The sequence below is a fragment of the Pelophylax lessonae genome (assembly GCF_965119305.1).
Source record: "Pelophylax lessonae genome assembly, contig: HAP1_SCAFFOLD_730, whole genome shotgun sequence".
NCBI classification, from domain to species: Eukaryota; Metazoa; Chordata; class Amphibia; order Anura; family Ranidae; genus Pelophylax; species Pelophylax lessonae.
Genome location: NW_028119618.1, coordinates 1 through 22068, shown reverse-complemented (window position 1 = coordinate 22068; position 22068 = coordinate 1). Strand labels below are relative to the sequence as shown.

The following is a 22068-nucleotide window of genomic DNA, read 5'->3' as shown; positions in this document are numbered from 1 at the left end:
TAAATAATTTTGATTTTTACATTTTTTTGGGGGGAATTCCATATAAAAAAATGTGAAAAATATTGTTATTTTGGGGGCGTGGCTTGCGCGCATTGCTGAATGGCTGCTTGAGCCGATAGCTCTCTGGGACCGGCCGGGAATTCGTTAAAAAACAGGGATTTATCGATCGCCACAGCGCTACCACTTACCTCCTCTGATACCCCGAAGCCCTGGGACAATGTCCACCAGAAAGAGGAAAGAAAATCGGGGCCCCACGAAGCTCACGGCCTTCTTCTCCAGGCCGCCCTCACAGGCAGGAAGGATCCAAGATGGCGCCGCCGCGCCAGCAGGCCGCAACGATCCGGCGGCGTACACAGATCTCCCTGATGCTGACCCCGCTTCATCGGCAGATGGACCCCCACCTCCTTCCCCTCCGGATTCCGCCACAGCGACGCCGATCTCGGGGAGTCCTGCCAAAACGAGGATGAGGATGGATGATCATGGCAGCTCAGGATCCACAGTGAGTAACAGCCTTTACTCCATTCACTCCCTGTCATCCCTGCAGTCCTCCATATCAGCTTTCCCTACTACAGGGCAACCTGTCATGGACACTACCCTAAAGAGCATGCTTATCTCTTTTCAATCCTCAATGATGACTAACCTATCCTCTATCATGGATAGATTTACACTGGAAATGAAGAGTGTGGGGAGCAGGGTGCACTACATGGAACAGAGAATGGAGGATTGTACAGATACTATTAACGATCTTGTGGACGCTTATACTGAACAGAAAGATGACAATATATGGATCAAAAACAAGCTGGCAGATCTAGAAGATCGCTCTCGCCGCAATAATGTTAAAATACGGGGAGTTCCTGAAGATATTCCTCCAGCAGAGTTGCAGCAATATGCTACCGCCCTGTTCTCCTCTCTAGTGCCTGCACTAACCCCTATTGAGCTCACTATTGACAGGATACATAGACTGCCTAAACCCAAGTTTCTGGAAGCCTCAGTTCCCAGGGATGTCCTCTTAAGAGTTCATTTCTATCCTGCAAAAGAGCAAATCCTGCAAGCGTCCCGAGCACTGGGCACTCTTCCAGCCCCCTACTCGCAAATACAGCTATTCGCTGATTTATCCCAGCACACGCTGCAACAACGCAGGCAGCTTAAAACACTTACCAAGGCCCTGGCGAACCACAAAGTTACATATAAATGGCGCCACCCAGCTACCCTTCTGGTCACGTACAATGGGATACCTCACACTATTTCCACGATGGAAGGAGGGATGAAACTGCTCCATTCCTGGGGTATTATCCCCGACCCTCCGAGGGGCCCTCCGGATCTCCCACATCGTACCCCGCCTCCATCCCAGGGGCATCATCATAGCAGCTCCAGGCAAAGGTTCACACCGTGACTCTACTGAGTTCCCCATACTGAGCAACACATGGCCCGGCCGGCCCACTTTTGAATGATTTCTGTGCACCTTTGTTTCCACCAGAGGTGGATTTACCCCCTGTTTATATCAGCAAGCCTGACCCAGGATACCACTTGCTGATTCTCACCTGTTACCAGTTTGTCATTTTTGAACGCAAGCTCACATTTTTTCCACTTGTTCTGTTGTTTTCTCTCCCTACGTGTTTTATTGCAGAGTAGAGACATCTTCCACCCTCATCTGAACATATCGGAAGTTCCTGCTGGTCGTTACATCTGAGACATTTTCTATCATCACCAGATAACCCAGAGATACCGAACCTCTGTGAAACCCGCCAGTGTCTGCTTTTTTCCTGGACCGCAAAAAGTTCACATCCAAATAGATTGCCGCCTCTACATGAGCATTGGACCTTCAGGTACTGTCAATTCTTTGGAGATCACCCTCTCCACATAACGTGCTCACTGGTGCCTTTCTCACACTGAAGCCTTATTGCAACCTCATCACTTACCATGTCCATTAACATAGTATCACTGAATGTGCGTGGTCTGAACCACCCTGCCAAAAGGTCATCTCTATGGGCTACGGCCTCATCTCTGAAGGGAGACATACTTTGTATTCAAGAAACACATTTTGCACAGGATGCTACACCGAAGTGCACCCATAAAAATTATCCATACATGTACCTAGCATCTTGCAAGAAGAAGCGGAAGGGTGTTCTTATTGCGGTCAAAGACTCCATAGACTTTCACCACCATGCCGATATTCTTGACCCCAAGGGGAGATACATCATACTTCAGTGCACGATCTTGGGTAAACGTTTTACCATCGTGAACTTATATGCCCCGAATCAACACCAACTCTCGTTCATTAGATCAGTAGTGGCCAAAGCTAAGGCCCTTGATTTTGGGAATCTCCTTATATGTGGTGATTTTAATCTCACTCCTGACAGCAACATGGACTCAACGGCCAAACCTAAACGTCCTAATGCTTCTCTATCGAAATATCTTTGGTCTCAGGAAATGTATGACGTGTGGAGGTGCTGTCATGCGTCGGAGAGGGACTTTTCGTTCCTGTCCCCGCGTCACGGCACATACTCACGTATAGATTTGTGTATAACAGACAGAAAAATGTTGGAATATGTGTCCTCGGTGGAACTTCACACTGCTACCTGGTCTGACCACTCACCTTTGACTACCACGCTGACCCTAGGTCAGCATGCCCAATCTCCATTTGTTTGGAGGCTACATAATCATCTACTAAAAAACCCCACCTACTTGTCAGAAGTGCAGCAACACTTGCAGAATTACCTATCGGATAATTTACTGGATGACTCAGACCCGCTGGTAGTGTGGAATGCCCACAAGGCAGTTTTGAGGGGGGTGCTTATGCAAATAGGTGCTAGAGAGAGGAGAAGGAGGTCGCAGCGTATGGACGAGTTGACATAACAACTCTCTTCTCTTGATTCCCAAAACCAGCAAAACCCCTCAGGGTACCTCACCAATAAAATCTTCTCACTTAGACAGGAAATAAGAACCATGCTTTTAGAAAAATATAGCGACTCCCTTAAGAAATGGAAAACGACTTCTTACTCCACTGGGCAAAAGGCTTCTAAAGCCATGGCCCTTCGGATTAAGGGACAGAGGATTAAAGCTAGAATACCATTCGTTTACCATCCCCACTCTAAAGAAAAGCTTCTTAAGCCCAATCTTATCGCTAACGCATTTAGCGCGTACTATGAAACCCTCTACAATATCCAGGCTGATCCGGGTAGTCACCAACCTTGTCCGGCAGATATTGCCGCCTTTCTTGGTACTATAGATCTTCCCACAGTTCCCCCCGACAAATTGGAGGTCCTTAATCAGCCATTCACTGAGCTGGAAATTGGTACAGCAATTTCATCCCTTCCCAACCTGAAATCCCCTGGCCCGGACGGGTACACGGCGGAATATTACAAACAATTCTCTCATCTACTCACGCCACTTTTGACTAAAGTATTCAACTCTGCTGCTACCTCCTCCTCCTTCCCAAAGGAAATGCTTAGCGCCATGATAGTGACTTTACCTAAACCTGGGAAAGAACCCACTCAGACACAAAATTTTAGGCCAATCTCACTCCTGAACATGGATGCAAAATTGTACGCTAAAATTATTGCTACCAGGTTACTTCATATCCTCCCGACAATTATTCACAAGGACCAATCAGGTTTTACTAAAGGTCGCCAAGCTTCTGACGCAACAAGGAGGGTTATCAATGCCATTCACCACGCTCGGAACAACGGAACGCCTTCTCTGCTCCTGTCTTTGGATGCAGAGAAGGCGTTCGACAGGGTCCACTGGGGCTTTTTATCAGCGGTCCTGCGCAAATTTGGATTTCATGGCTTCCTGTATGGCGCCATAATGGCCTTATACTCGAATCCTTCGGCAATGGTCCGCACTCCGGATGCGATCTCCACCCCTTTTACAATCACCAACGGCACTAGGCAAGGGTGCCCGCTATCGCCCCTAATATTTAATATGGTTATGGAACCCTTAGCTGAACACATTCGATCAAACTCTCGTATATCGGGGATTGGTGTAGCGGGTGTTCAACATAAAATAAGTCTATTTGCAGACGATGTTATCCTCATGATCGCTAATCCTACTGGTTCCCTGCCTGAAATCCAAAAGATCCTTCAATGGTTTGGGGAAGTATCCTTGTATAAGGTCAACGAAACCAAGTCGCATATTCTTAATGTTGGTGTGGATGCTTCTACTAGTGCACTGTTGCAACTTCAGTTCCCTTACTTGTGGGCAGAACACACTATCACATACCTCGGCATTAAACTAACTGCGAACCCGAAAACACTCTTCCTACATAACTACATCCCTGCTCGTGACCGACTTCAAGCTGACCTTAAACATTTGCAATCTCATTGTTTCTCGTGGCTAGGGAGGCTAGCAGCGTTTAAGATGATGTACCTTCCACAACTCCTTTACATTTTCAGGACCGTGGCGATCCCAGTCCCAAAAACGTTCTTTCGCTCAGTTCAATCGCTTATCTCCTCTTATATTTGGCAGAGTAGGAGACCTAGATGCGCTCATGTTAGACTCGTTAAACATCGATCTCAGGGGGGGGCTGGAATGGTGGATATTTACGACTACTATTTAGCCTCTATCCTGACTCAGCTCCATGAATGGTTTGATCCCTCATCTCATACTTTATGGCGGACTATGGAGGCCTCTTACTGTAGCAGATCGGACCTCCCGGCGTGGCTGATGGCTACGTCCTTGGGGACAAAAATTCCTTCCCATTTTCCTCCCCCTATGGTGGCTTCGGCTACCGCTTGGAAAATATTGGTATCCCAAAACGAAGTAGGCCTAGATACTGTAGACCTTCCAATACCTATATCGGCCCTCCATTCATTAATACCGGATTCCTGTTTCAAATCTTGGCAATCCCGAGGCATAAACAGTATCAATGATCTCTATGACAATGGTATAGCTCTCCCTTTCCATATCCTGCAAGCTAAATATCACCTCCCCGATGCTGACTTCTTCCTACACCTTAGAACACGCCATTTCTTGTCTTCTATTCCACAATGGCCATTGAAAATCCAGACTCAGGCTTGGAACTTTCTTTCCTCTGTCTCACCCCCCAGGGTCAGGGGCATCACTACTTTCTACAATATTCTACAACAAAAATCGGTTTTCTCCAGGTCACTCCCCCATGTTCAATGGGAGAGGGACTTGGGGATGGAATTCACGGACAAACAATGGACAGAGGCACTGAGATTAATATATTCATCGACTTGTAACTCCAACCTGTGGGAACTGACTCTGAAACTCTCGCTTCGTTGGTATCTCACACCAGACAGGCTTCATAAATTTGACGTGAATAATGATGGTAAATGTTGGCGAGCATGTGGAGGAGTAGGTACTCTCTTCCACATCTTCTGGCAATGTCCCCATATACAACCATTTTGGCAGGCCACCTTCTCATTAATCTCAGACGTGACTAACACTCGTATCAACCCAGACCCGGGTATGGCCCTCCTATCCATAGGAGGTGAGCACCTTCACTATGATCTGCGACATACTGTGACCCACTGCTTACTTGCGGCAAGACTACTAATAGCTCGATCTTGGAGATTGGCAGAGACGCCACCAATCAAGGGAGTGATTGACACGGTTTCTACCAATTTCTCCTACGAGAGATCTCTATCACTGAAGAATCAATCCACTGCCCGTTTGACTAAGCTCTGGCAACCTTGGATTTCTTGGCTTAATAGATCATAAACCCCCCCCCCCCGAATCTACTGAAGAATTTCAAGTCTAGCAGGCCGGGCCCTGGCGGCCCAGGCTTGGACACAGTATGGATCCCAATGGGGGTGTCCTTTCCTGGGTCGTGGGGGTTTCGGAAGTGTTTAATCTAACAAAGGGGTATACTTTTACTGTGATATGCTTTTGACGACATATAGTGGCAGCTAGGATGATTTTTACTTTGTGTGTTATCTGGTTCCCTTGGAAGAAGTCCTATGACTACAGGTTCATGAATATAGTTACGTTTCTACTCATTGTTATTAATTCAACTAATGCTATGTTTGCATCTGTTATGTGATACAGTATTACTTGCATTCCTTGTTTACCTTGGGACTTGTATTCCCCTGTTGTCAATGTTTCTGTGATGAAAATTTAATAAAAAGATTTATATAAAAAAAATATTGTTATTTTTGCAAAATTGTCGCTCTTTTTTTGTTTATATCGCATGATCAAAAAATCGCACAGGTGATCAAATACCACCAAAAGAAAGCTCTGTTTGTGGGAAAAAAAGGATGTCAAATTCGTTTAGGTACAGTTTTGCACGACCGCGCAATTGTCCGTTAAAATCACGCAGTGCCGAATCCCAAAATAGGGCCTGGTCAGGAAGGGGGTAAAATCTTCCGGGGTTTAAGTGGTTAAAGTAACGCAGTGTCCAATCGCAAAATATGGCCTGGTCATTAAGGGGGCAAATCCTTCTGGTCCAGAAGTGGATAAGGAATGTAAACGTCCATTGTGACAGTAATAGACAGTGACAGGTACTCTTGTGGAGGGATCTGAGGGTCTATAAGACTCCAAACCATTCCTCTGCACTGAAAAGCAATTAAAACACCAAGTTTGGCTGTTTTGAATACTGTAAAAAATTTTTTTTAAATCTGGCACCTTTAAGGTTTCAGTACCGTAAGTGATGTCATGACATCGCTTCCGGGTTACTACATTGGAGAGCCGATCAAAGCCGATTCCGGTTTTGTTCAGGTCTTCGGCCATCTGGCGGATATGCGGGCTGGTCACTTTTGCCTCTTGGTGGGATGGGAGAACTGGGCGGAGCGTCGGAAGGCGGCAGGGGGGGTGACCGGCTGATTAGCCGCATCAGTTGTTATTACAAGAAAGCCAGCCATCGGCTCTAAAAAAACGTTACCGTCATTTTAATAACTGCAAAAAATATGTGTTGATCCTGCCAAAAATCCAGTTCTGTCACGTGTCAAATGCAGATCTATATAAGGCTCCGTTCACATCTAGGCGTTGCTATTTTTACAGGCATTTTTTGGGCGTTTTTACAGCGTTTTTGTACAGGCGCTTTGAGTTGACAAGTGACCAATGAAAAGCAGTAAACGCCCATTGAAATTAATGGGATTTGTCTCATTGGGCGTTTTACAGCTGAGGCTTAGAGCAGAATATCGCCCAAAAATGCCTAGATGTGAACAGAGCCTTAATGTTTTGAGGAATTTTAATAGGACTACAGAACACCTGTAGTCCATGTGATGAAGAAAAAAGGAATGGAAGGTGCACTCCAAGTACAAGAAAAGTTGGCTGCACTAGTAGCTGAAACTTTCCCTGCTGGGAGAACACAATAATTGCTAGAGGCTATAGCTGCTAGCAATAATTGCATGAAAAAATCCGGCATGCTTATTTTACCCAAGTCGATCAATCAGCCTGCCCATAGGTGGTTTGAATCTATGGCTGGCTTTAAATCTGTTCCATTCCCCCCTCCCAGCCATTGTCATTCTCAGTCTGCTGGTGTTTGGATAGTTGTACAGCAAGCTGTAATCCTTTTTTTTGTAAATCATTTTTTTGCATAATTTTTATTTTTTATTCTCATTAAAACAATGATGATAACAGCCCCACTCTGCAAAATGATACAGGCCTAACTCTGCAATCTCTGTACATAATGAGGCTGAGAATTGTTTTATCTTACATTTTAATCTTTGTATCTTTGGGCACAGGTATGCATTTACCTATTTGTGTGTTTCCTACAATCTCTTGCAACCAAATTAAAAGGACCCTGATATCAGTCCATTTATTTAAAAAATATACAGTAAAACCTTGGATTGAGAGTAACTTGGTTTAAGAGCTCTTTGCAAGACAAGCCAAATTTTTGAATACATTTTGACTTGATAAACAAGCAATGTCTTGATATCAGGGGCGTAACTACAGGGGTTGCAGGGGTTGCAATTGCAACTGGGCCCCATGCTCCAGGGGGCCTGTGCAGCTCCCCTGTACACCTGTATAGGAGGGGCGGCGGGGGCAGCATGTAGAGAAATCACTGTCCTCCTTTTTCCTCCTGAAGCTGCAGGAGGAAAATGGAGGAGATTGGTTCCTCTGTATGCTGCCCCCGCCGCCCCTCCTATCCAGTTCACTTGTGTTCTGCTGTCTCTGGGCCCCTGTGTGCTCCCCTGGTTCCCCCCCCCCCCTACACTGTGCTCCATTCCCTCTCCTGACGGCTGCTGCAGGGGATGTGTCACAATAGAAAACCAGGAAGGGGTCAGTAAATATGTAATTTACCAGCTCCTTTCTTTTCTGAATGGACAGAGTCATAGTCAGTGACATTGCAAAAAAAAAAAAAAAAATGATAAAAAATAATACAATTAAAATACCAAAAAATAAAAACTACTGACACCAGTGGGGGAACTTCCAGGATTGAAAAGGTCACACTTACGACCGGGCCCTGGCATTCCATCACCATGGGGAGGCCCAAAGATGGCTGGAAGGGGGCCCACTGCAGAACTTGTGAAAGGGCCCCACAACGAGAGTAAAGGGCCCCAGGATCAGTGGGAAAAGCCCCAGGCTTGAAGGGAAGGGCCCCGGCCAGGGGTCCGGGGAGCCCTTCATAGTTTCTTGCACCGGGGCCCTGAAGGTTCTAGTTACGCCTCTGTTTGATATACAAGTAGCATCATGTCACAACTGAGTATAAAAGAGAAGAGAGGCGCCTCTAAGACTCGGTTCATACAGGGGCGGCTTCAAAGTCATCCACTCTGAAGCCGACCCATGCAGCGCGGCCTCAGCGTGGCTTGCAAACGACTTCTCTATTAGAAGTCAAAGCAAGTCGCCCCCAAAGTAGTGCAGGAACCTTTTTCTAAGGCTCCATGTACACGGGACGTTGTTAAAAGTCCCTTTGAATGCTGGAATTTTTAGGACGTTTGAAACGTCCGTTCGGTCGCGTTTGTACCCGCGTTTAGCGGGCGTTTAGCTGGCGTTTAGCGGCGTTTGCGGGCGTTTGCGTTTAGAAGCGTTCCTAGAGGTCAAAAAAATTATTCCCCTTTAAAATGGAAAAACGCGAACGCTAAACGCGGGTCATCGCGTTCAGACGCGTTCGGACGCGTTTAGACGCGTTCGGACGCGTTTGTGCGTTTGAAACGCCGGGAAGCACACGTTCGAACGCAAATAATTGCGTTCTAAAAAAAGTCCCTGAACGCAACTGCCTGCAAATGACTGTAAACGACCATGTGTACATGGACAGATAAGATAAAATGTAGATGGGTTCAGGGGCTTCTGAAAAAAACGCCCAACTGCTCCTAAACGACCATTTCCAGCGTCCCGTGTACATGGAGCCTAAGTCGTAGCGACTTGAGTTGCTCCGATTAGAACGGTTCCATTGCACTGAATGGAGTGTGACTTGTCAGGTGGCTAAGTCACCTGACAAGTTGCCCCAGTGTGAACCGGGACTAAGTGTAGCAATATGGTTACATTTAGTGAAGGTACAACATCTTAACATTTAGAAACTCACATGGTTGATGATAAAACAGACACATCTAATTATGCAGGCATCTGAGGTAAAGCTGTCCACATAGACTATCCTCACCGCCATTGACATCATCCCTTCCACACTGCGCTCCACGAGCGCTTTAAGCCTCACTTTCAGATCGCTCTACTGCAGGGTAGTCTTCCTGGTCATAATTGCAGACCGATAGCAGTGAGAGGCGGCGGTTGCTACACTTAGAGGTGCCTCTCTTTTCTTTTAGACTCTGTAGCTCCTGCTGGATTTTGCTTCCAAGCACCTTGTGAAGGCTGCTATTTGTGGATGGACATGTTATGGTTACACAACCTATCACATTGCTGTATTCTTTTCATATGTGTAGCACCCTCCTAGGTAGATGCTAGGTGAAAGCATCTATTGCTCCTTCTGCTTATCAGGGGAGCCTGATCTGTTAGGTTTCCTGTTACATGTTTCCAGGTGTGATTCACTGGGTTTTAGGGAGTGTCCCCACTGTATCCACTAAGGGAGCTTGTTGGACAGTGGAGGAAACCCAGCCAGTGACACATTGGCTTTTGTGGGAGTCTCAGTGGGCGGGCACTCTTGCAATGCATCCTGAGATTGCTCATAAAAGCCGGGGAGACATGTGACAGGCCGTCTTTGTCAGGAAGCAGAGTCCCAGAAGGAGGCTGACAGCTGTCTCTCCTCCTGAAGCAAGAGGAAGGTGGTCTTAGGCAGTCAGTCTAGTGAACCAGGTGTGGAGCTGAGCTGCTGAGGATCCAGTGAGGCTGACAGGGGGAGCTGCTGGCAGAATCTTCTGGGAAAAACAGTGTCCGTGAGTACCAGGGGACGTGCCAAAGGGTCTGCCCAGGAAGGGGGACCACTCAAATGAAGTCAGAGGATCAAGGGGCCAGCTCACAAAGAGTGTCAGAGTAAAGGGGGTGCCGTTTAGAACTCTGAAGGGTAGGGACAAAGGGGGTGCCAAGTAGGACCTTTAAGAGTGATACACAGTACAGTACAGTTCATCTAATTCTCCTTCACTGCATTGTCAAGGTGAAGCAGTGGCCTTGCCGCACTCAGCTTTATTCAGAAGTCCCAGCAATTGTGCATATAATTTATATAGTTGGAGTATCCCACTCATCCCTTCCCCTATCCAAGTTCTCAAATAAATCAACAAAAACCAAAACCCCTAGACTGTTTTCTGACTGAGCCAAGCACTTTGAATATGCTACATTGTCAATTTGTTGCTATGGGTAACCCAGGGGAACCTGTAACCAGCAGCTCCCATGGGAGTAGTGCTACATATGGACTATAAACTGAAGAATTTATGAATAAATAGTTATAGAACGAATCATCTGAGTTTCCATTATGTCTTATGGGGAAATTCGCTTTGATATACGATTACTTTGGATTACAAGCATGTTTCCAGAACAAATTATGCTCGCAATCCAAGGTTTTACTTTACTGTATTTTTAAAGGGTTACATGTGCAATATTATATTTTATGCATGCAATGTACCTAAAAAGTCTCCCTTGTGTAGATATCCAAATGACCTGAGACTGCTGCTGGGTGCTGTTATCTTGATTGTGACTCAAGTGGTGCTCTATAGGTTTTCCCCTTGACTTTATAGTATTCCCCTTATGTAGAGAGGTGTAGGAAGGGGTGGAGGAGCTTGGCCAGCACAGAGGGTAATTAAGCAGTCTCAGCAGAGAAGAGTGCTACAACGTCCACAGAGGGAGGAGCTGTTCTAGGATACTGACTAGTCACATTTTCTAGCAATTTCAAAGCCACATTGCAAGTTAATAAAAAATAAATTGGAAAGGAAAAACACTGCTTGATTTTTCTGTGCTTTCACCTGCAATTTTATACGTTTGCAAGAGGATGTCTTTAAGCTTTTTACAGTGGCTACAGAGCTGTGCAAGTTCACTTTCGTGGGCACGTTCACACTATACGCAGTGACTGGTGTTCCTTCCGCACTTGATCAGCGCCAGTCTCCGCAAAGGCACAAGGAGAACAATTGCTTACCGTGTGCCCTGTTTACACTACAATCCGGCCTTCGGGCAGTTTGAAGTAGTTTGCGTAAAAATGCAGATATGCTACATTTTTTCTGGAGCTCACCTGAAGTCACCATCCGTTTCCGGAAATCTTGAAATGTCACTTTGGCATTTCCATAATATTAAAGAAAAATTCCAGGTATGGATATTTTTACATTGTTAACTGGTCCAGTTTGCACAAAGGTAACTATGCATATATCATACCTGCGGGATCCCTCTAGAAAGGTAGTCTCTAAACTGCGGCCCATGGGCCAGATGCAGCCCTTTGCTTGCCCTTACCACCCCTTTTCCACTATTCTTCCCACTGACACCAAAAATAGGGGGGTAATTCCTGCTACTGACACTAATGATGGCACACTATTCCTCCCATTAATACCTAAAATGGGGCACTATTCCTCCCACTGATACCAATGACTGGGCACTATTCCTCCCACTGACATCAAAAATGGGGAATAACTCCTGCTACTGACACGAATGATGCGGCACAATTCCTCCCACTAATACTAAAAATGGGACACTATTCCCCCCACTGACAGCAACAATGGGGGATGATTCCTGCTACTGACACCAATGATGGTGCACTATTCCTCCCATTAAAATCAAAAAGGGGGCACTATTCCCCCACTAATACCATGATGCCTTGGTGTGATGGTCAGTGGGAAGAATGTTTCATACACTTGTGGTCATTGGGCAGAATTACCCCCTTACAGATTGCTAAAAAGATCAATGGTGTCAGTGGGAACTTATCTGAGAGGCAGAAATTGCTTATTGCTCAAGGAACCCCTAGCAAGCTCTGGAGGAACCCTAGGGTTCCGTGGATTGCTGGTTGAGAAACGGTCGTCCGTCTTTTGTCCAGAGTGGTGTCTGTTGGTTGGAATGTGCTTTAGACTGCACACGAATTTTCCCGCACGACAGAATTCTACTTCAGAAGTGATGTCATGTGTTGGATTGCTTTCTTTGTGTTCTTTCATCTCTGAGCATGCCTAGTCTTGCTCATAAGATTTTCCCCATTGAAATCTGTACTAATGAGACAAAAAACGGTCGTGTTTTGATGGTCAACAAAAATTATATAGCCTGCACACCAGGAATTTTTCGGCCGAAAAGTCGGATTCGGTTGTCGGAAGCATCATACTAACAAGCCGAAAATCGGCAGATCGGTCGTCGGACAAAAATTCCCGGCCGAATTTCCACTCGTGTGTACGAGGCTTTACATGGGTCCAAGCTGGACTCATATAAATTCGTAAAAATATCCATACCTGGAATACTTCTTTAGGAAAAAAAAGAAAGAAGAAAAAGGTAAACAGTGCCTTTGCCTTGTAACAAATCAAGGAACCCCTCCGCCGGCACACAACAGGCACGATAAAATAGATTGTAAAAGGGCCCTAAATATGCCTGTAACGGAGGTACACCGGCTGTGCCTTTTTTTTTTTGGCCACAGCGCGGATGTACCCGTGTTTCTTGTGTGTTTAACCCTTCTCTTTAGATTTTCTAAAACGCTGTGCTTTTTCTGCATTTTTTTTTTTTTTTTTACAAATCAGTGCTTTATTGAAGAACAAGATAGTACAGAATAAATAGCTTCATAAACAAAATGCAGTGCCATCCATCCACTAATAATGACCTTTGAGACAGGTAATAAGGGGGCAGTGAAATGAAAAAGGAGAAGAAGGGGTATCAAGGAGAATGTGATAAAGGGAGGTAAGAGGGAGGGGAAGGAGAAAAGAGCTAGGATGAGAGATGGGAATAGCCAAACACAGCTCAACTCAAGGTCCAAGGAGTCCAAACTTTGTCATATTTCCAGGGATTAATATAAGTACTGTAGGTGTATACATAGGCAGGGCAGCGTCCACCATTGCTTTCCAGGAGGACATCGTAGGGGGAGTTGAGGAGGTCCGGTTAAGGAGGATTTTTTTATTTGGCATAATACAAGGGTTTAGTATTTTAAGAAAACCCAACTAGAACGTGCAATCTAATAGAAAGTCTATGGGAAACCGCAGGTTAACTGCATAAAAACCACAGGTAGACCTGTGCTCCGTTCGAACCGCAGAGCGGCAGTGTGAAACCGCCCTTGCAGGCTCACTTTTAAATCTATTAAAAATAAAGACACCAGCAACTACTGGAACTCAGCTTGAAGGATAGTCAGGTGAGGAAGATTTATACCAGGATAACAATCGGAGCCATTAGGCAGGTAAGCTGTCTGTGTCTCCTGATTGAATGTACACGCTGATTTTTTTTTATAATGTTAACTGGAGTGAACCATTCGGTTATTCTGACTTTGATAAGGACAACTATAACGTTTCTTAGAACAGGAACACTGACCCAATGATTCCAGTCTGTAGAGCCTCTCTCCCTGCGGAGACTTGATCTCTTCCTGATTCTTGTGTTACCGGAGGGAGACAAAGAAAGAAAATGGAACCTGGAGTGTTTTATTCATGAGATATGGGACCTGTCACAATGCCACCACAATTCACTACACAGCCACCTTTCCAAAGAGAAACAATATCCCCTCGTACAAGGGCCCTATTATACATTATACAAGCTTGTACTTTTCTTAAACTGTCAACCTTAACATAAAAAGTAATAGTTTCAAGAGGAGTTCTGCCAGACCCTACTTTGAAACTGGCATCCATAAAATCCAGTGCAAAATATATATAGGAAAATAAACTACCGTGCAATAAAACACTAGCTATGGCATCACCCGGGCTATAACAGTCATACACATATGGAAAAATAATTAAACAAAAAATAAAAAAGTAATTTAAGAGTTGTGTGTAGTCACTTGTCCTCCTCAGGGTCTGATAGTTGTGCAGATCTGAACCAGAAATAATAACCTTAAAGCGGAGTTCCACCTAAAAAAATAAATAAATTACATTCCACAATGGCTAGCCTCTGAACTGTCCTGGGTTGCACTTACCTTTTAGAAGAAATACTTACCTTGAAAATGTCTTGTCCAGCGCTGCCATCTCAGGTGTGGGCAGCTGAAGCCAGCGCGATCCTCTTCTGCGTCCTCTTCCATCCTCTTCGGTCCCACGATGCACTGCACCGGCCCCGCCGTCAGTTCCGGGGCTGCAGCGTCATCCCTGCACAGCTTCTGGGCATGCCCAAAAGCTGTTTAGCAAGGTATGATGTGCCTGCACCGGAACTGACGTCGGGGCCGGTGCAGGCGCATTGATTCCTGGGAGCGATGACGTTCAGCTCCCAGGAATCATTGCAAGCCAGGAAATGACGACGGGCCGTGGCCGCCGAGGGGAGGAAGAGGAAGTAAGGTAAGTATATTTTCTTCTAAATCAAGGTAAGTAAAAAAAAAAAAAAATTGTGATTATCCATTTGTTTTTCAGGTGACCCGGAGCAAGAAGATGGACCGAAGTGTAATTTTAGGGTGGAACTCCACTTTAATGTGTATTTCCCCTTTTATAGAAACAGAGTTACATAGTAGGTAAGGTTGAATACAGACCATAGTCCATGCAATTCAACCTGTAAAATTGGGATAACACCTACTTTATATGTTAATATTACAGGTACTTATATAGCACCATCAATTTACACAGCGCTTTACACATACACTATATTGTCAAAAGTCCATAATGGTTCAATATTGAGTTGGCCCACACTTTGCAACTATAACAGCATCAACTCTTCTATCTTCTTGGAAGTTGGGAGCATGAAATTGTCAGAAATGTCTTGGTATGCTGACACCTTAAGAGTTCCCTTCCCTGGAACTAAGGGGTCAAGCCCAACCCCTGAAAAATAAACCTACACCATAATCCTCCCTCCACTAAATGATTTGGACCAGTGCACAAAGCAAGGTCCATAAAGACATGGATGAGCGAGTTTGAGGTGGAGGAACTTGACTGGCCTGCACAGAGTCCTGACCTAAACCCAATAGAACACCTTTGGGATGAATTTGAGCGAAGACTGTGAGCCAGGCCTTCTCGGCCAACATCAGTGTCTGACCTCACAAATGCGCTTCTAAAAGAATGGTGAAACATTCCCATAGACACTTTACTAAACCTTGTGGACAGCCTTCCCAGAAGAGTTGAAGCTGTTATAGCTGCAAAGGGTGGGCCAACTCAATATTGAACCCTATGGACTAAGACTAGGATGCCATTTTTTTGTTAAAAAAAGACTTGGATGCCATTAAAGTTCATTGGTAAAAGATGAAAAATACCACGCTAGTGTTGATACAAATACATAAAATAAAGTGAGCAGAAACTAATTTGTGAGATATACACAATACAAAAATAAGAAAGATATAAATCGCGCTAAAAATAATGAGTGTCCATAAAGATTGAGAAACAATCCATGAGTAAAGTGGCAAAAAAATCCTTGATGTGATGAAAACCACTCTCCTCACCATAGGGTAGGCACTAATAACACCGCCACCACCACCAAAGGCTGAAATAGTCTCTTACCAGCTCACATTGACCCCGTTACCAGAGGTCAGTAACAGTCAGTGGCTTAAAGCGGAGTTCCGGCCTATTTTGCAACTTTAGTGATTCCTGGAGTGTTTGCTGTGCTGATCAACAATTGGGCATTTTCAATTTTTTTCGGGGGTCCCTTACCTTATTTTCAGGGCATTTTTGATTGTACTTCCTCCTTCTCCCCCCTATGTGTCCACGGCCACCGACATCACTTCCGCCTTTGCATTGGCTGGAATCAGGAAGAACTCCCAGAACACTCCCTTGAATCAGGAAGAAGGACACAGCAGATTACACTGCGGCTTCAGATGCCCACGTCTAAGATGGCCGCGCCCAGACAGCGTTTTGAAAAGTACGATTTTGACTAAAATCCAATACTGTACACCTTGTAAGTATGAGAACAGCGGTTCTGTAAAGGGCGATGGATTAGTATTATAGGGGTATTTTTAGTTAAAAAAGGTATTTGAGGCCGGAACTCCACTTTAATACCCAGCCGGGGCCTTTAACCACTTGCCGACTGCCGCACGACTATTTACGTCGGCAGTCAGCCCCTCACAGGCAGAGCGATGTAGTACTATGTCGCTAGCCTGTGAGGGTCTAGGGAGCGAGCGCGCGCCCCCAGAGGCGTGGTCACGGACCCCCCCCGCGCGTTTGACCGACGGACCCGATGTCCGCCGATCACTCAGCGATCGTCGGTGCAGAGGGAGAAAGGCAGGCGGCTGATGTAAACAAGCCGCCTGTCATTCTCCCCTGTGTAGGAATAGTGATCATACGGTTCTACTATGTAGGACCGTTGATCACTGTTCCTACACCTCAAGCCACAGCCAATCACAGTTAGAATCACGCCCCTAGGGACACACATAGCCCCTCCCTCTCAAAAAGTTAACCCCTTCACTGCCAGTGTCATTTTACAGTAACAGTGCATATGTATAGCACTGATTACTGTAGAAATGTCACTGGTAACCCCAAAAGTGTCAAAAATGTCAGTCAAGGGTCCGATCTGTCCGCCACAATGTCGCAGTACTGCAAAAAAAAAAAAACGCAGATCGCCGCCATTGCGCGTTAAAAAAAAGACAACAAAAATGACAAAAATCTTTCCCTTTGTTAGTAAAAGCGATAACTTTTGCGCAAACCAATCAAAATACGCTTTTTGCGATTTTTTTTTTACCAAACATATGTAGCATAAAACAAATTGGCCGAAAATGTTAAAAAATTTTGATTTTTACATTTTTTTGGGGGGGAATTTCATATAAAAAAATTTGAAAAATATTATTTTTGCAAAATTTTTTTGTTTATAGCGCATGATCAAAAAATCGCACAGGTGATCAAATACCATCAAAAGAAAGCTCTGTTTGTGGGGAAAAAAGGACATTAATTTCATTTGGGTACAGCGTCGCACGACCGCGCAATTGTCCGTTAAAGTCATGCAGTGCCGAATCGCAAAATAGGCCCTGGTCAGGAAGGGGGTAAAATCTTTCTGGGCTTAAGTGGTTAAGAGATCCAGGGTCCTCCTATGTTTCCACACATCAATAACCCAACGATATCATCATAGGTAAACCCTTTTCCACAGAAGGTTTAAAATCTTGTCAGGTTATTTGATATTTTAAAATGATTTTCAGATTCCATCTCTTCCTATAGATCAGCGGTCACTAAATGGCGGCCCGCGGTCCATTAGCGGCCCGCGCGATGCTTCTGCCCGGACCGCTTGTGGCTCCCGGCTCACTAGCAGTCGAGCCGCGAGTAGGGGGGTGACGTCCCGAGCGCGCCCCGCCCCCTGCAACTGCCTAGTGGACATTGCGGTGTCCTGTCGGCCGCGAGTAGGGGAGTGACGTCCGCGCGCGCCCCGCCTCCTGCAACTGACTAGTGGACATCGCGGTGTCCTGTCGAGCCGCGAGTAGGGGCGTGACGTCACTCGCGCGCCCCGCCCTCTTCTCCTGACTGCGGCTCCCTCACAGCGGACACTAGGTGCACGCCCCGCCCCCCTGTTCGCGGCTTTTGACTCAGCTGGCTCCAGGTATGTGGAGCACATTTTTAGAGGAGAATACTGCAATTTAAAAAAAAACCCTCAAGTGTGCAGACTGGCATGTGTTGTTGCTCATTAGAGTGCCCCATAAAAGAAACAAAATATGCCCATCAGATTGCCCCCTTGACATAAAATGTGCCCATCAGCGTGCCCCTTATTTTATGCTAAGGGACACGCTGATGGGCATATTTTATGTTAAGGGGCACTCTGATGGGCATATTTTATGTTGATGGACACGCTGATGGGCATATTTTATGTTAAGGGACACGCTGATGGGCACATTTTATGTTAAGGGACACGCTGATGGGCACATTTTATGTTGAGCGCAACGCTGATTTACACGTTTTGTTTTGCCCATCAGCGTGCCCGCTAACATAAAATGTGTCCATCTGAGTGCCCCCTAACATAAAATGTGCCCATCAGCGTGTCCCTTAACATAAAATGTGCCCATCAGCGTGCACCCTAACATAAAATGTGCCCATCAGCTTGCCCCTTATTTTATGTTAAGGGTCATGCTGATGGGCATATTTTATGTTAAGGGGCATGCTGATGTGCATATTTATTCTGTGGCACACACTGATGGGCATATTTTATGTTAAGGGGCACTCTGATGGACATATTTTATGTTAAGAGCAACGCTGATTTACACGTTTTGTTTTGCCCATCAGTGATCCCACCATCATAAAATGTGCCCATCAGGATGCCCCCTAACATAAAATGTGCCCATCAGCGTCACCCTTAACCTAAAATATGCCCATCAGCGTGCCCCTTATTTTGTGTTAAGGGTCACGCTGATGGGCAAATGTTATGCTAAGGGGCACACTGATGGGCATATTTTATGTTAAGGGTCACGCTGGTGTGCACATTTTGTTCTGCCCATCAGAGTGCCCCTAACATAAAATGTGCCCATCAGCTTGCCCCTTATTTTATGCTAAGGGTCATGCTGATGGGCATATTTATGCTGTGGTACACACTGATGGGCATATTTTATGTTAAGGGGCACTCTGATGGGCATATTTTATGTTAAGAGCAACGCTGATTTACACGTTTTGTTTTGCCCATCAGCGATCCCACCATCATAAAATGTGCACATCAGCGTGCACCCTAACATAAAATGTGCCCATCAGCTTGCCCCTTATTTTATGTTAAGGGTCATGCTGATGGGCATATTTTATGTTAAGGGGCATGCTGATGTGCATATTTATTCTGTGGCACACACTGATGGGCATATTTTATGTTAAGGGGCACTCTGATGGGCATATTTTATGTTAAGAGCAACGCTGATTTACACGTTTTGTTTTGCCCATCAGTGATCCCACCATCATAAAATGTGCCCATCAGGGTGCCCCCTAACATAAAATGTGCCCATCAGCGTGACCCTTAACCTAAAATATGCCCATCAGCGTGCCCTTTATTTTGTGTTAAGGGTCACGCTGATGGGCAAATGTTATGCTAAGGGGCACACTGATGGGCATATTTTATGTTAAGGGTCACGCTGGTGTGCACATTTTGTTCTGCCCATCAGAGTGCCCCTAACATAAAATGTGCCCATCAGCTTGCCCCTTATTTTATGTTAAGGGTCATGCTGATGGGCATATTTTATGTTAAGGGGCATGCTGATGTGCATATTTTTTGCTGTGGTACACACTGATGGGCATTTTTTATGTTAAGGGGCACGCTGATGGGCACATTTTATGTTAAGGGTCACGCTGATGGGCACATTTTATGTTAAGGGTCACGCTGATTAGGGGATATCTGATGTAAAGTGGTACGCTGACGAGAATGCCTGATGTAAGGGAGCACTGTGATGGGGACACCTGATGTAAAGGGGCACTCTCATGGGCACACCTGATGTGGTGGGGATACCTGATGTAAGGAGGCCCCCCTATGGTGACACCTAATGTAAGGGGGCACTCTAAAGAGGACACCCTATGTAAGGGGGCACTGTGATGGGGGAACCTTATATAATGGGGTACTCTGATGGGAACAAAAGATGTAAGGGGGAACACTAATGGGAGACACCAGATGTAAGAGGGCTTTCCATTGCAGAAACCTGATGTAAGTGGGCACTCTGATGAGAATACCTGAGGGAGTACTCTGATGGTGGCAACTGATTTTTGGGGGTATTCCGATGGGAGAACCCAATGTAATGAATTACTCTGATAGGGGCAACTGATGTAAGGGGGAACACTAATGGGGACATTTACATTTACAGAGTATTACCAGATTGTGTGGAGGAAATAGTAGCAAAAGCGCCAGAGAACATGGCTTGTTCCAAGAAAAGGAAGGTAGATGCTGAAAACCGAGCCTTCAAAGATGAATGGACAGACCAATACATGTTCATTCTTCCTATGGGAAGTTTAAAACCAGTTTGTCTCATTTGTTGCGAAACGGTGGCGATAATAAAAAGCAGCAATGTGAAGCGCCACTACGAAACAAAACACGGTTCGTTTGAGCAAACATATCCACAGCATTCCGAGGTGAGGGCACGTAAAATAACTGAACTAAGAGCCCAGTATGACAGATCCACCAAAGTCCTCTCACATTCATTTACAGCCCAGCAGCGTGCAAATGAATGTTCACTTAAAGTAGCATGGATTTTGGGGCAACACAAAAGACCATTTACCGACGGTACATTTGTTAAGGAGTGCTTGAATGCTGTTGCTGAAACTTTACTTGAGGGTAAACAAAAAGAGCTGTGTGAAAAAATCAATCAAATCCCACTATCAGCGTCAACGGCAACAAAAAAGACTGAAATATTAACAGAGGATGTATTGGCACAACTTGATGCAGCTATTCAGAGTGCAGTATGCATTTCTTTAGCCATTGATGAATCAACAGATATAACGGATAATGCCCAGCTTTTGGTGTATGTAAGATTTTTTCACAAAGAAAGCAAAGAACTCTGTGAGGACCTGTTAGGTGTAACACCACTTGAGACACATACAAGAGGAGAAGACATATATGAGGCCATTAGGGAGATTCTAAAAAAGAGGAAGATAGACCTGAAAAAAGTGGTCTCAGTCACCACAGATGGTGCCCCCGCCATGGTAGGAAAGGAGAAAGGAGCTGTGGCGCGACTGAAAAAGGACAACCCTGACCTTATTGCTTACCACTGTATCATCCACCAGACTGTCCTGTGTGCCATTCTATCAGAAAAGTTTGCAGAAATCATGGACACAATGATGAAACTCATCAACTTCCTCAGGGTATCCTCATCCCATCAACATCGTTTACTAAGAGAGTTTCTTAAAGAAGTTGAGGCAAATGCAAATGACCTTTTACTTCACAACAATGTTAGGTGGTTGAGTAAAGGCAGTGTATTGGAACGCTTTTGGTCCATTCGCACTGAAGTAACAGCTTTCTTAATACAACTAAAAAGCCAGAAAGCAAAACAGTTTTCACTGTTTTTACAAGATGAGAGCACAATGGATAATATTGCTTTCCTAGTGGACATAACATCACACCTTAATGAACTCAATTTAAAGCTGCAGGGCAAGAACAATTCCATCTGTGATTTGATGACCGCTGTCCGCTCCTTCCAGAGAAAACTGGATTTGTTTAGGGAAGATCTTCAAGGAGAGTGCTTGCATTTCACAAAGGTGAAAGAACAGATTCAAGGAAAGAGAGATGTATCTCCTTTTGTTGATTTCATTGATAAACTGATTGGAAACTTCAGTAAAAGGTTTGATAGCTTCAGTCTTGGACAGCAGATCCTCCTGCTCATCCACAATCCCTTCCTCATTAAAGATCCCAGAGTGTTTTCAAAGGAGGTGATGCAGACCTTCAAGTGGGCACATGAGGGATCTCTACAGACAGAACTTATTGATCTGCAAACAAATGTTGCACTAAGAGAGCACTTTGGAGGAACTGATCCGACTAACTTCTGGCTACAGACTGTCCCGGAGACTGATTTCTCTTCTCTAATCAAGGTAGCTCTACACACCTTGACCATGTTTGGATCAACGTACAGCTGTGAGTCAGCTTTCTCCACTATGAACATTATTAAGACCAAGTATCGTTCCAGGCTCACCAATGAGCACCTACACATGTGCATGAGAATGGCAGTAACTCAATTTAAGCCAAGATTCAAACTACTGGCAGGGCAATCAAAAGCCCATTTTTCTCACTAGACAGGGAAGGTTTTTTGGGTGGTAACAAAATTAAAAACAAAACTGA

At 45.1% G+C, this 22068-nt stretch overlaps 1 protein-coding gene across 1 annotated transcript; it reads left to right on the top strand.

The window, feature by feature from the left end:
* Window positions 1-20153: 20153 nt before the first annotated feature.
* Window positions 20154-22022, top strand: LOC309544053 (SCAN domain-containing protein 3-like; the record flags this gene model as incomplete). The annotated part of the gene is made up of 1 exon (XM_082276443.1): window positions 20154-22022. The coding sequence occupies one exon, from the start codon at window positions 20154-20156 to the stop codon at window positions 22020-22022; it is 1869 nt and encodes a 622-aa protein (XP_082132569.1).
* Window positions 22023-22068: the final 46 nt, after the last annotated feature.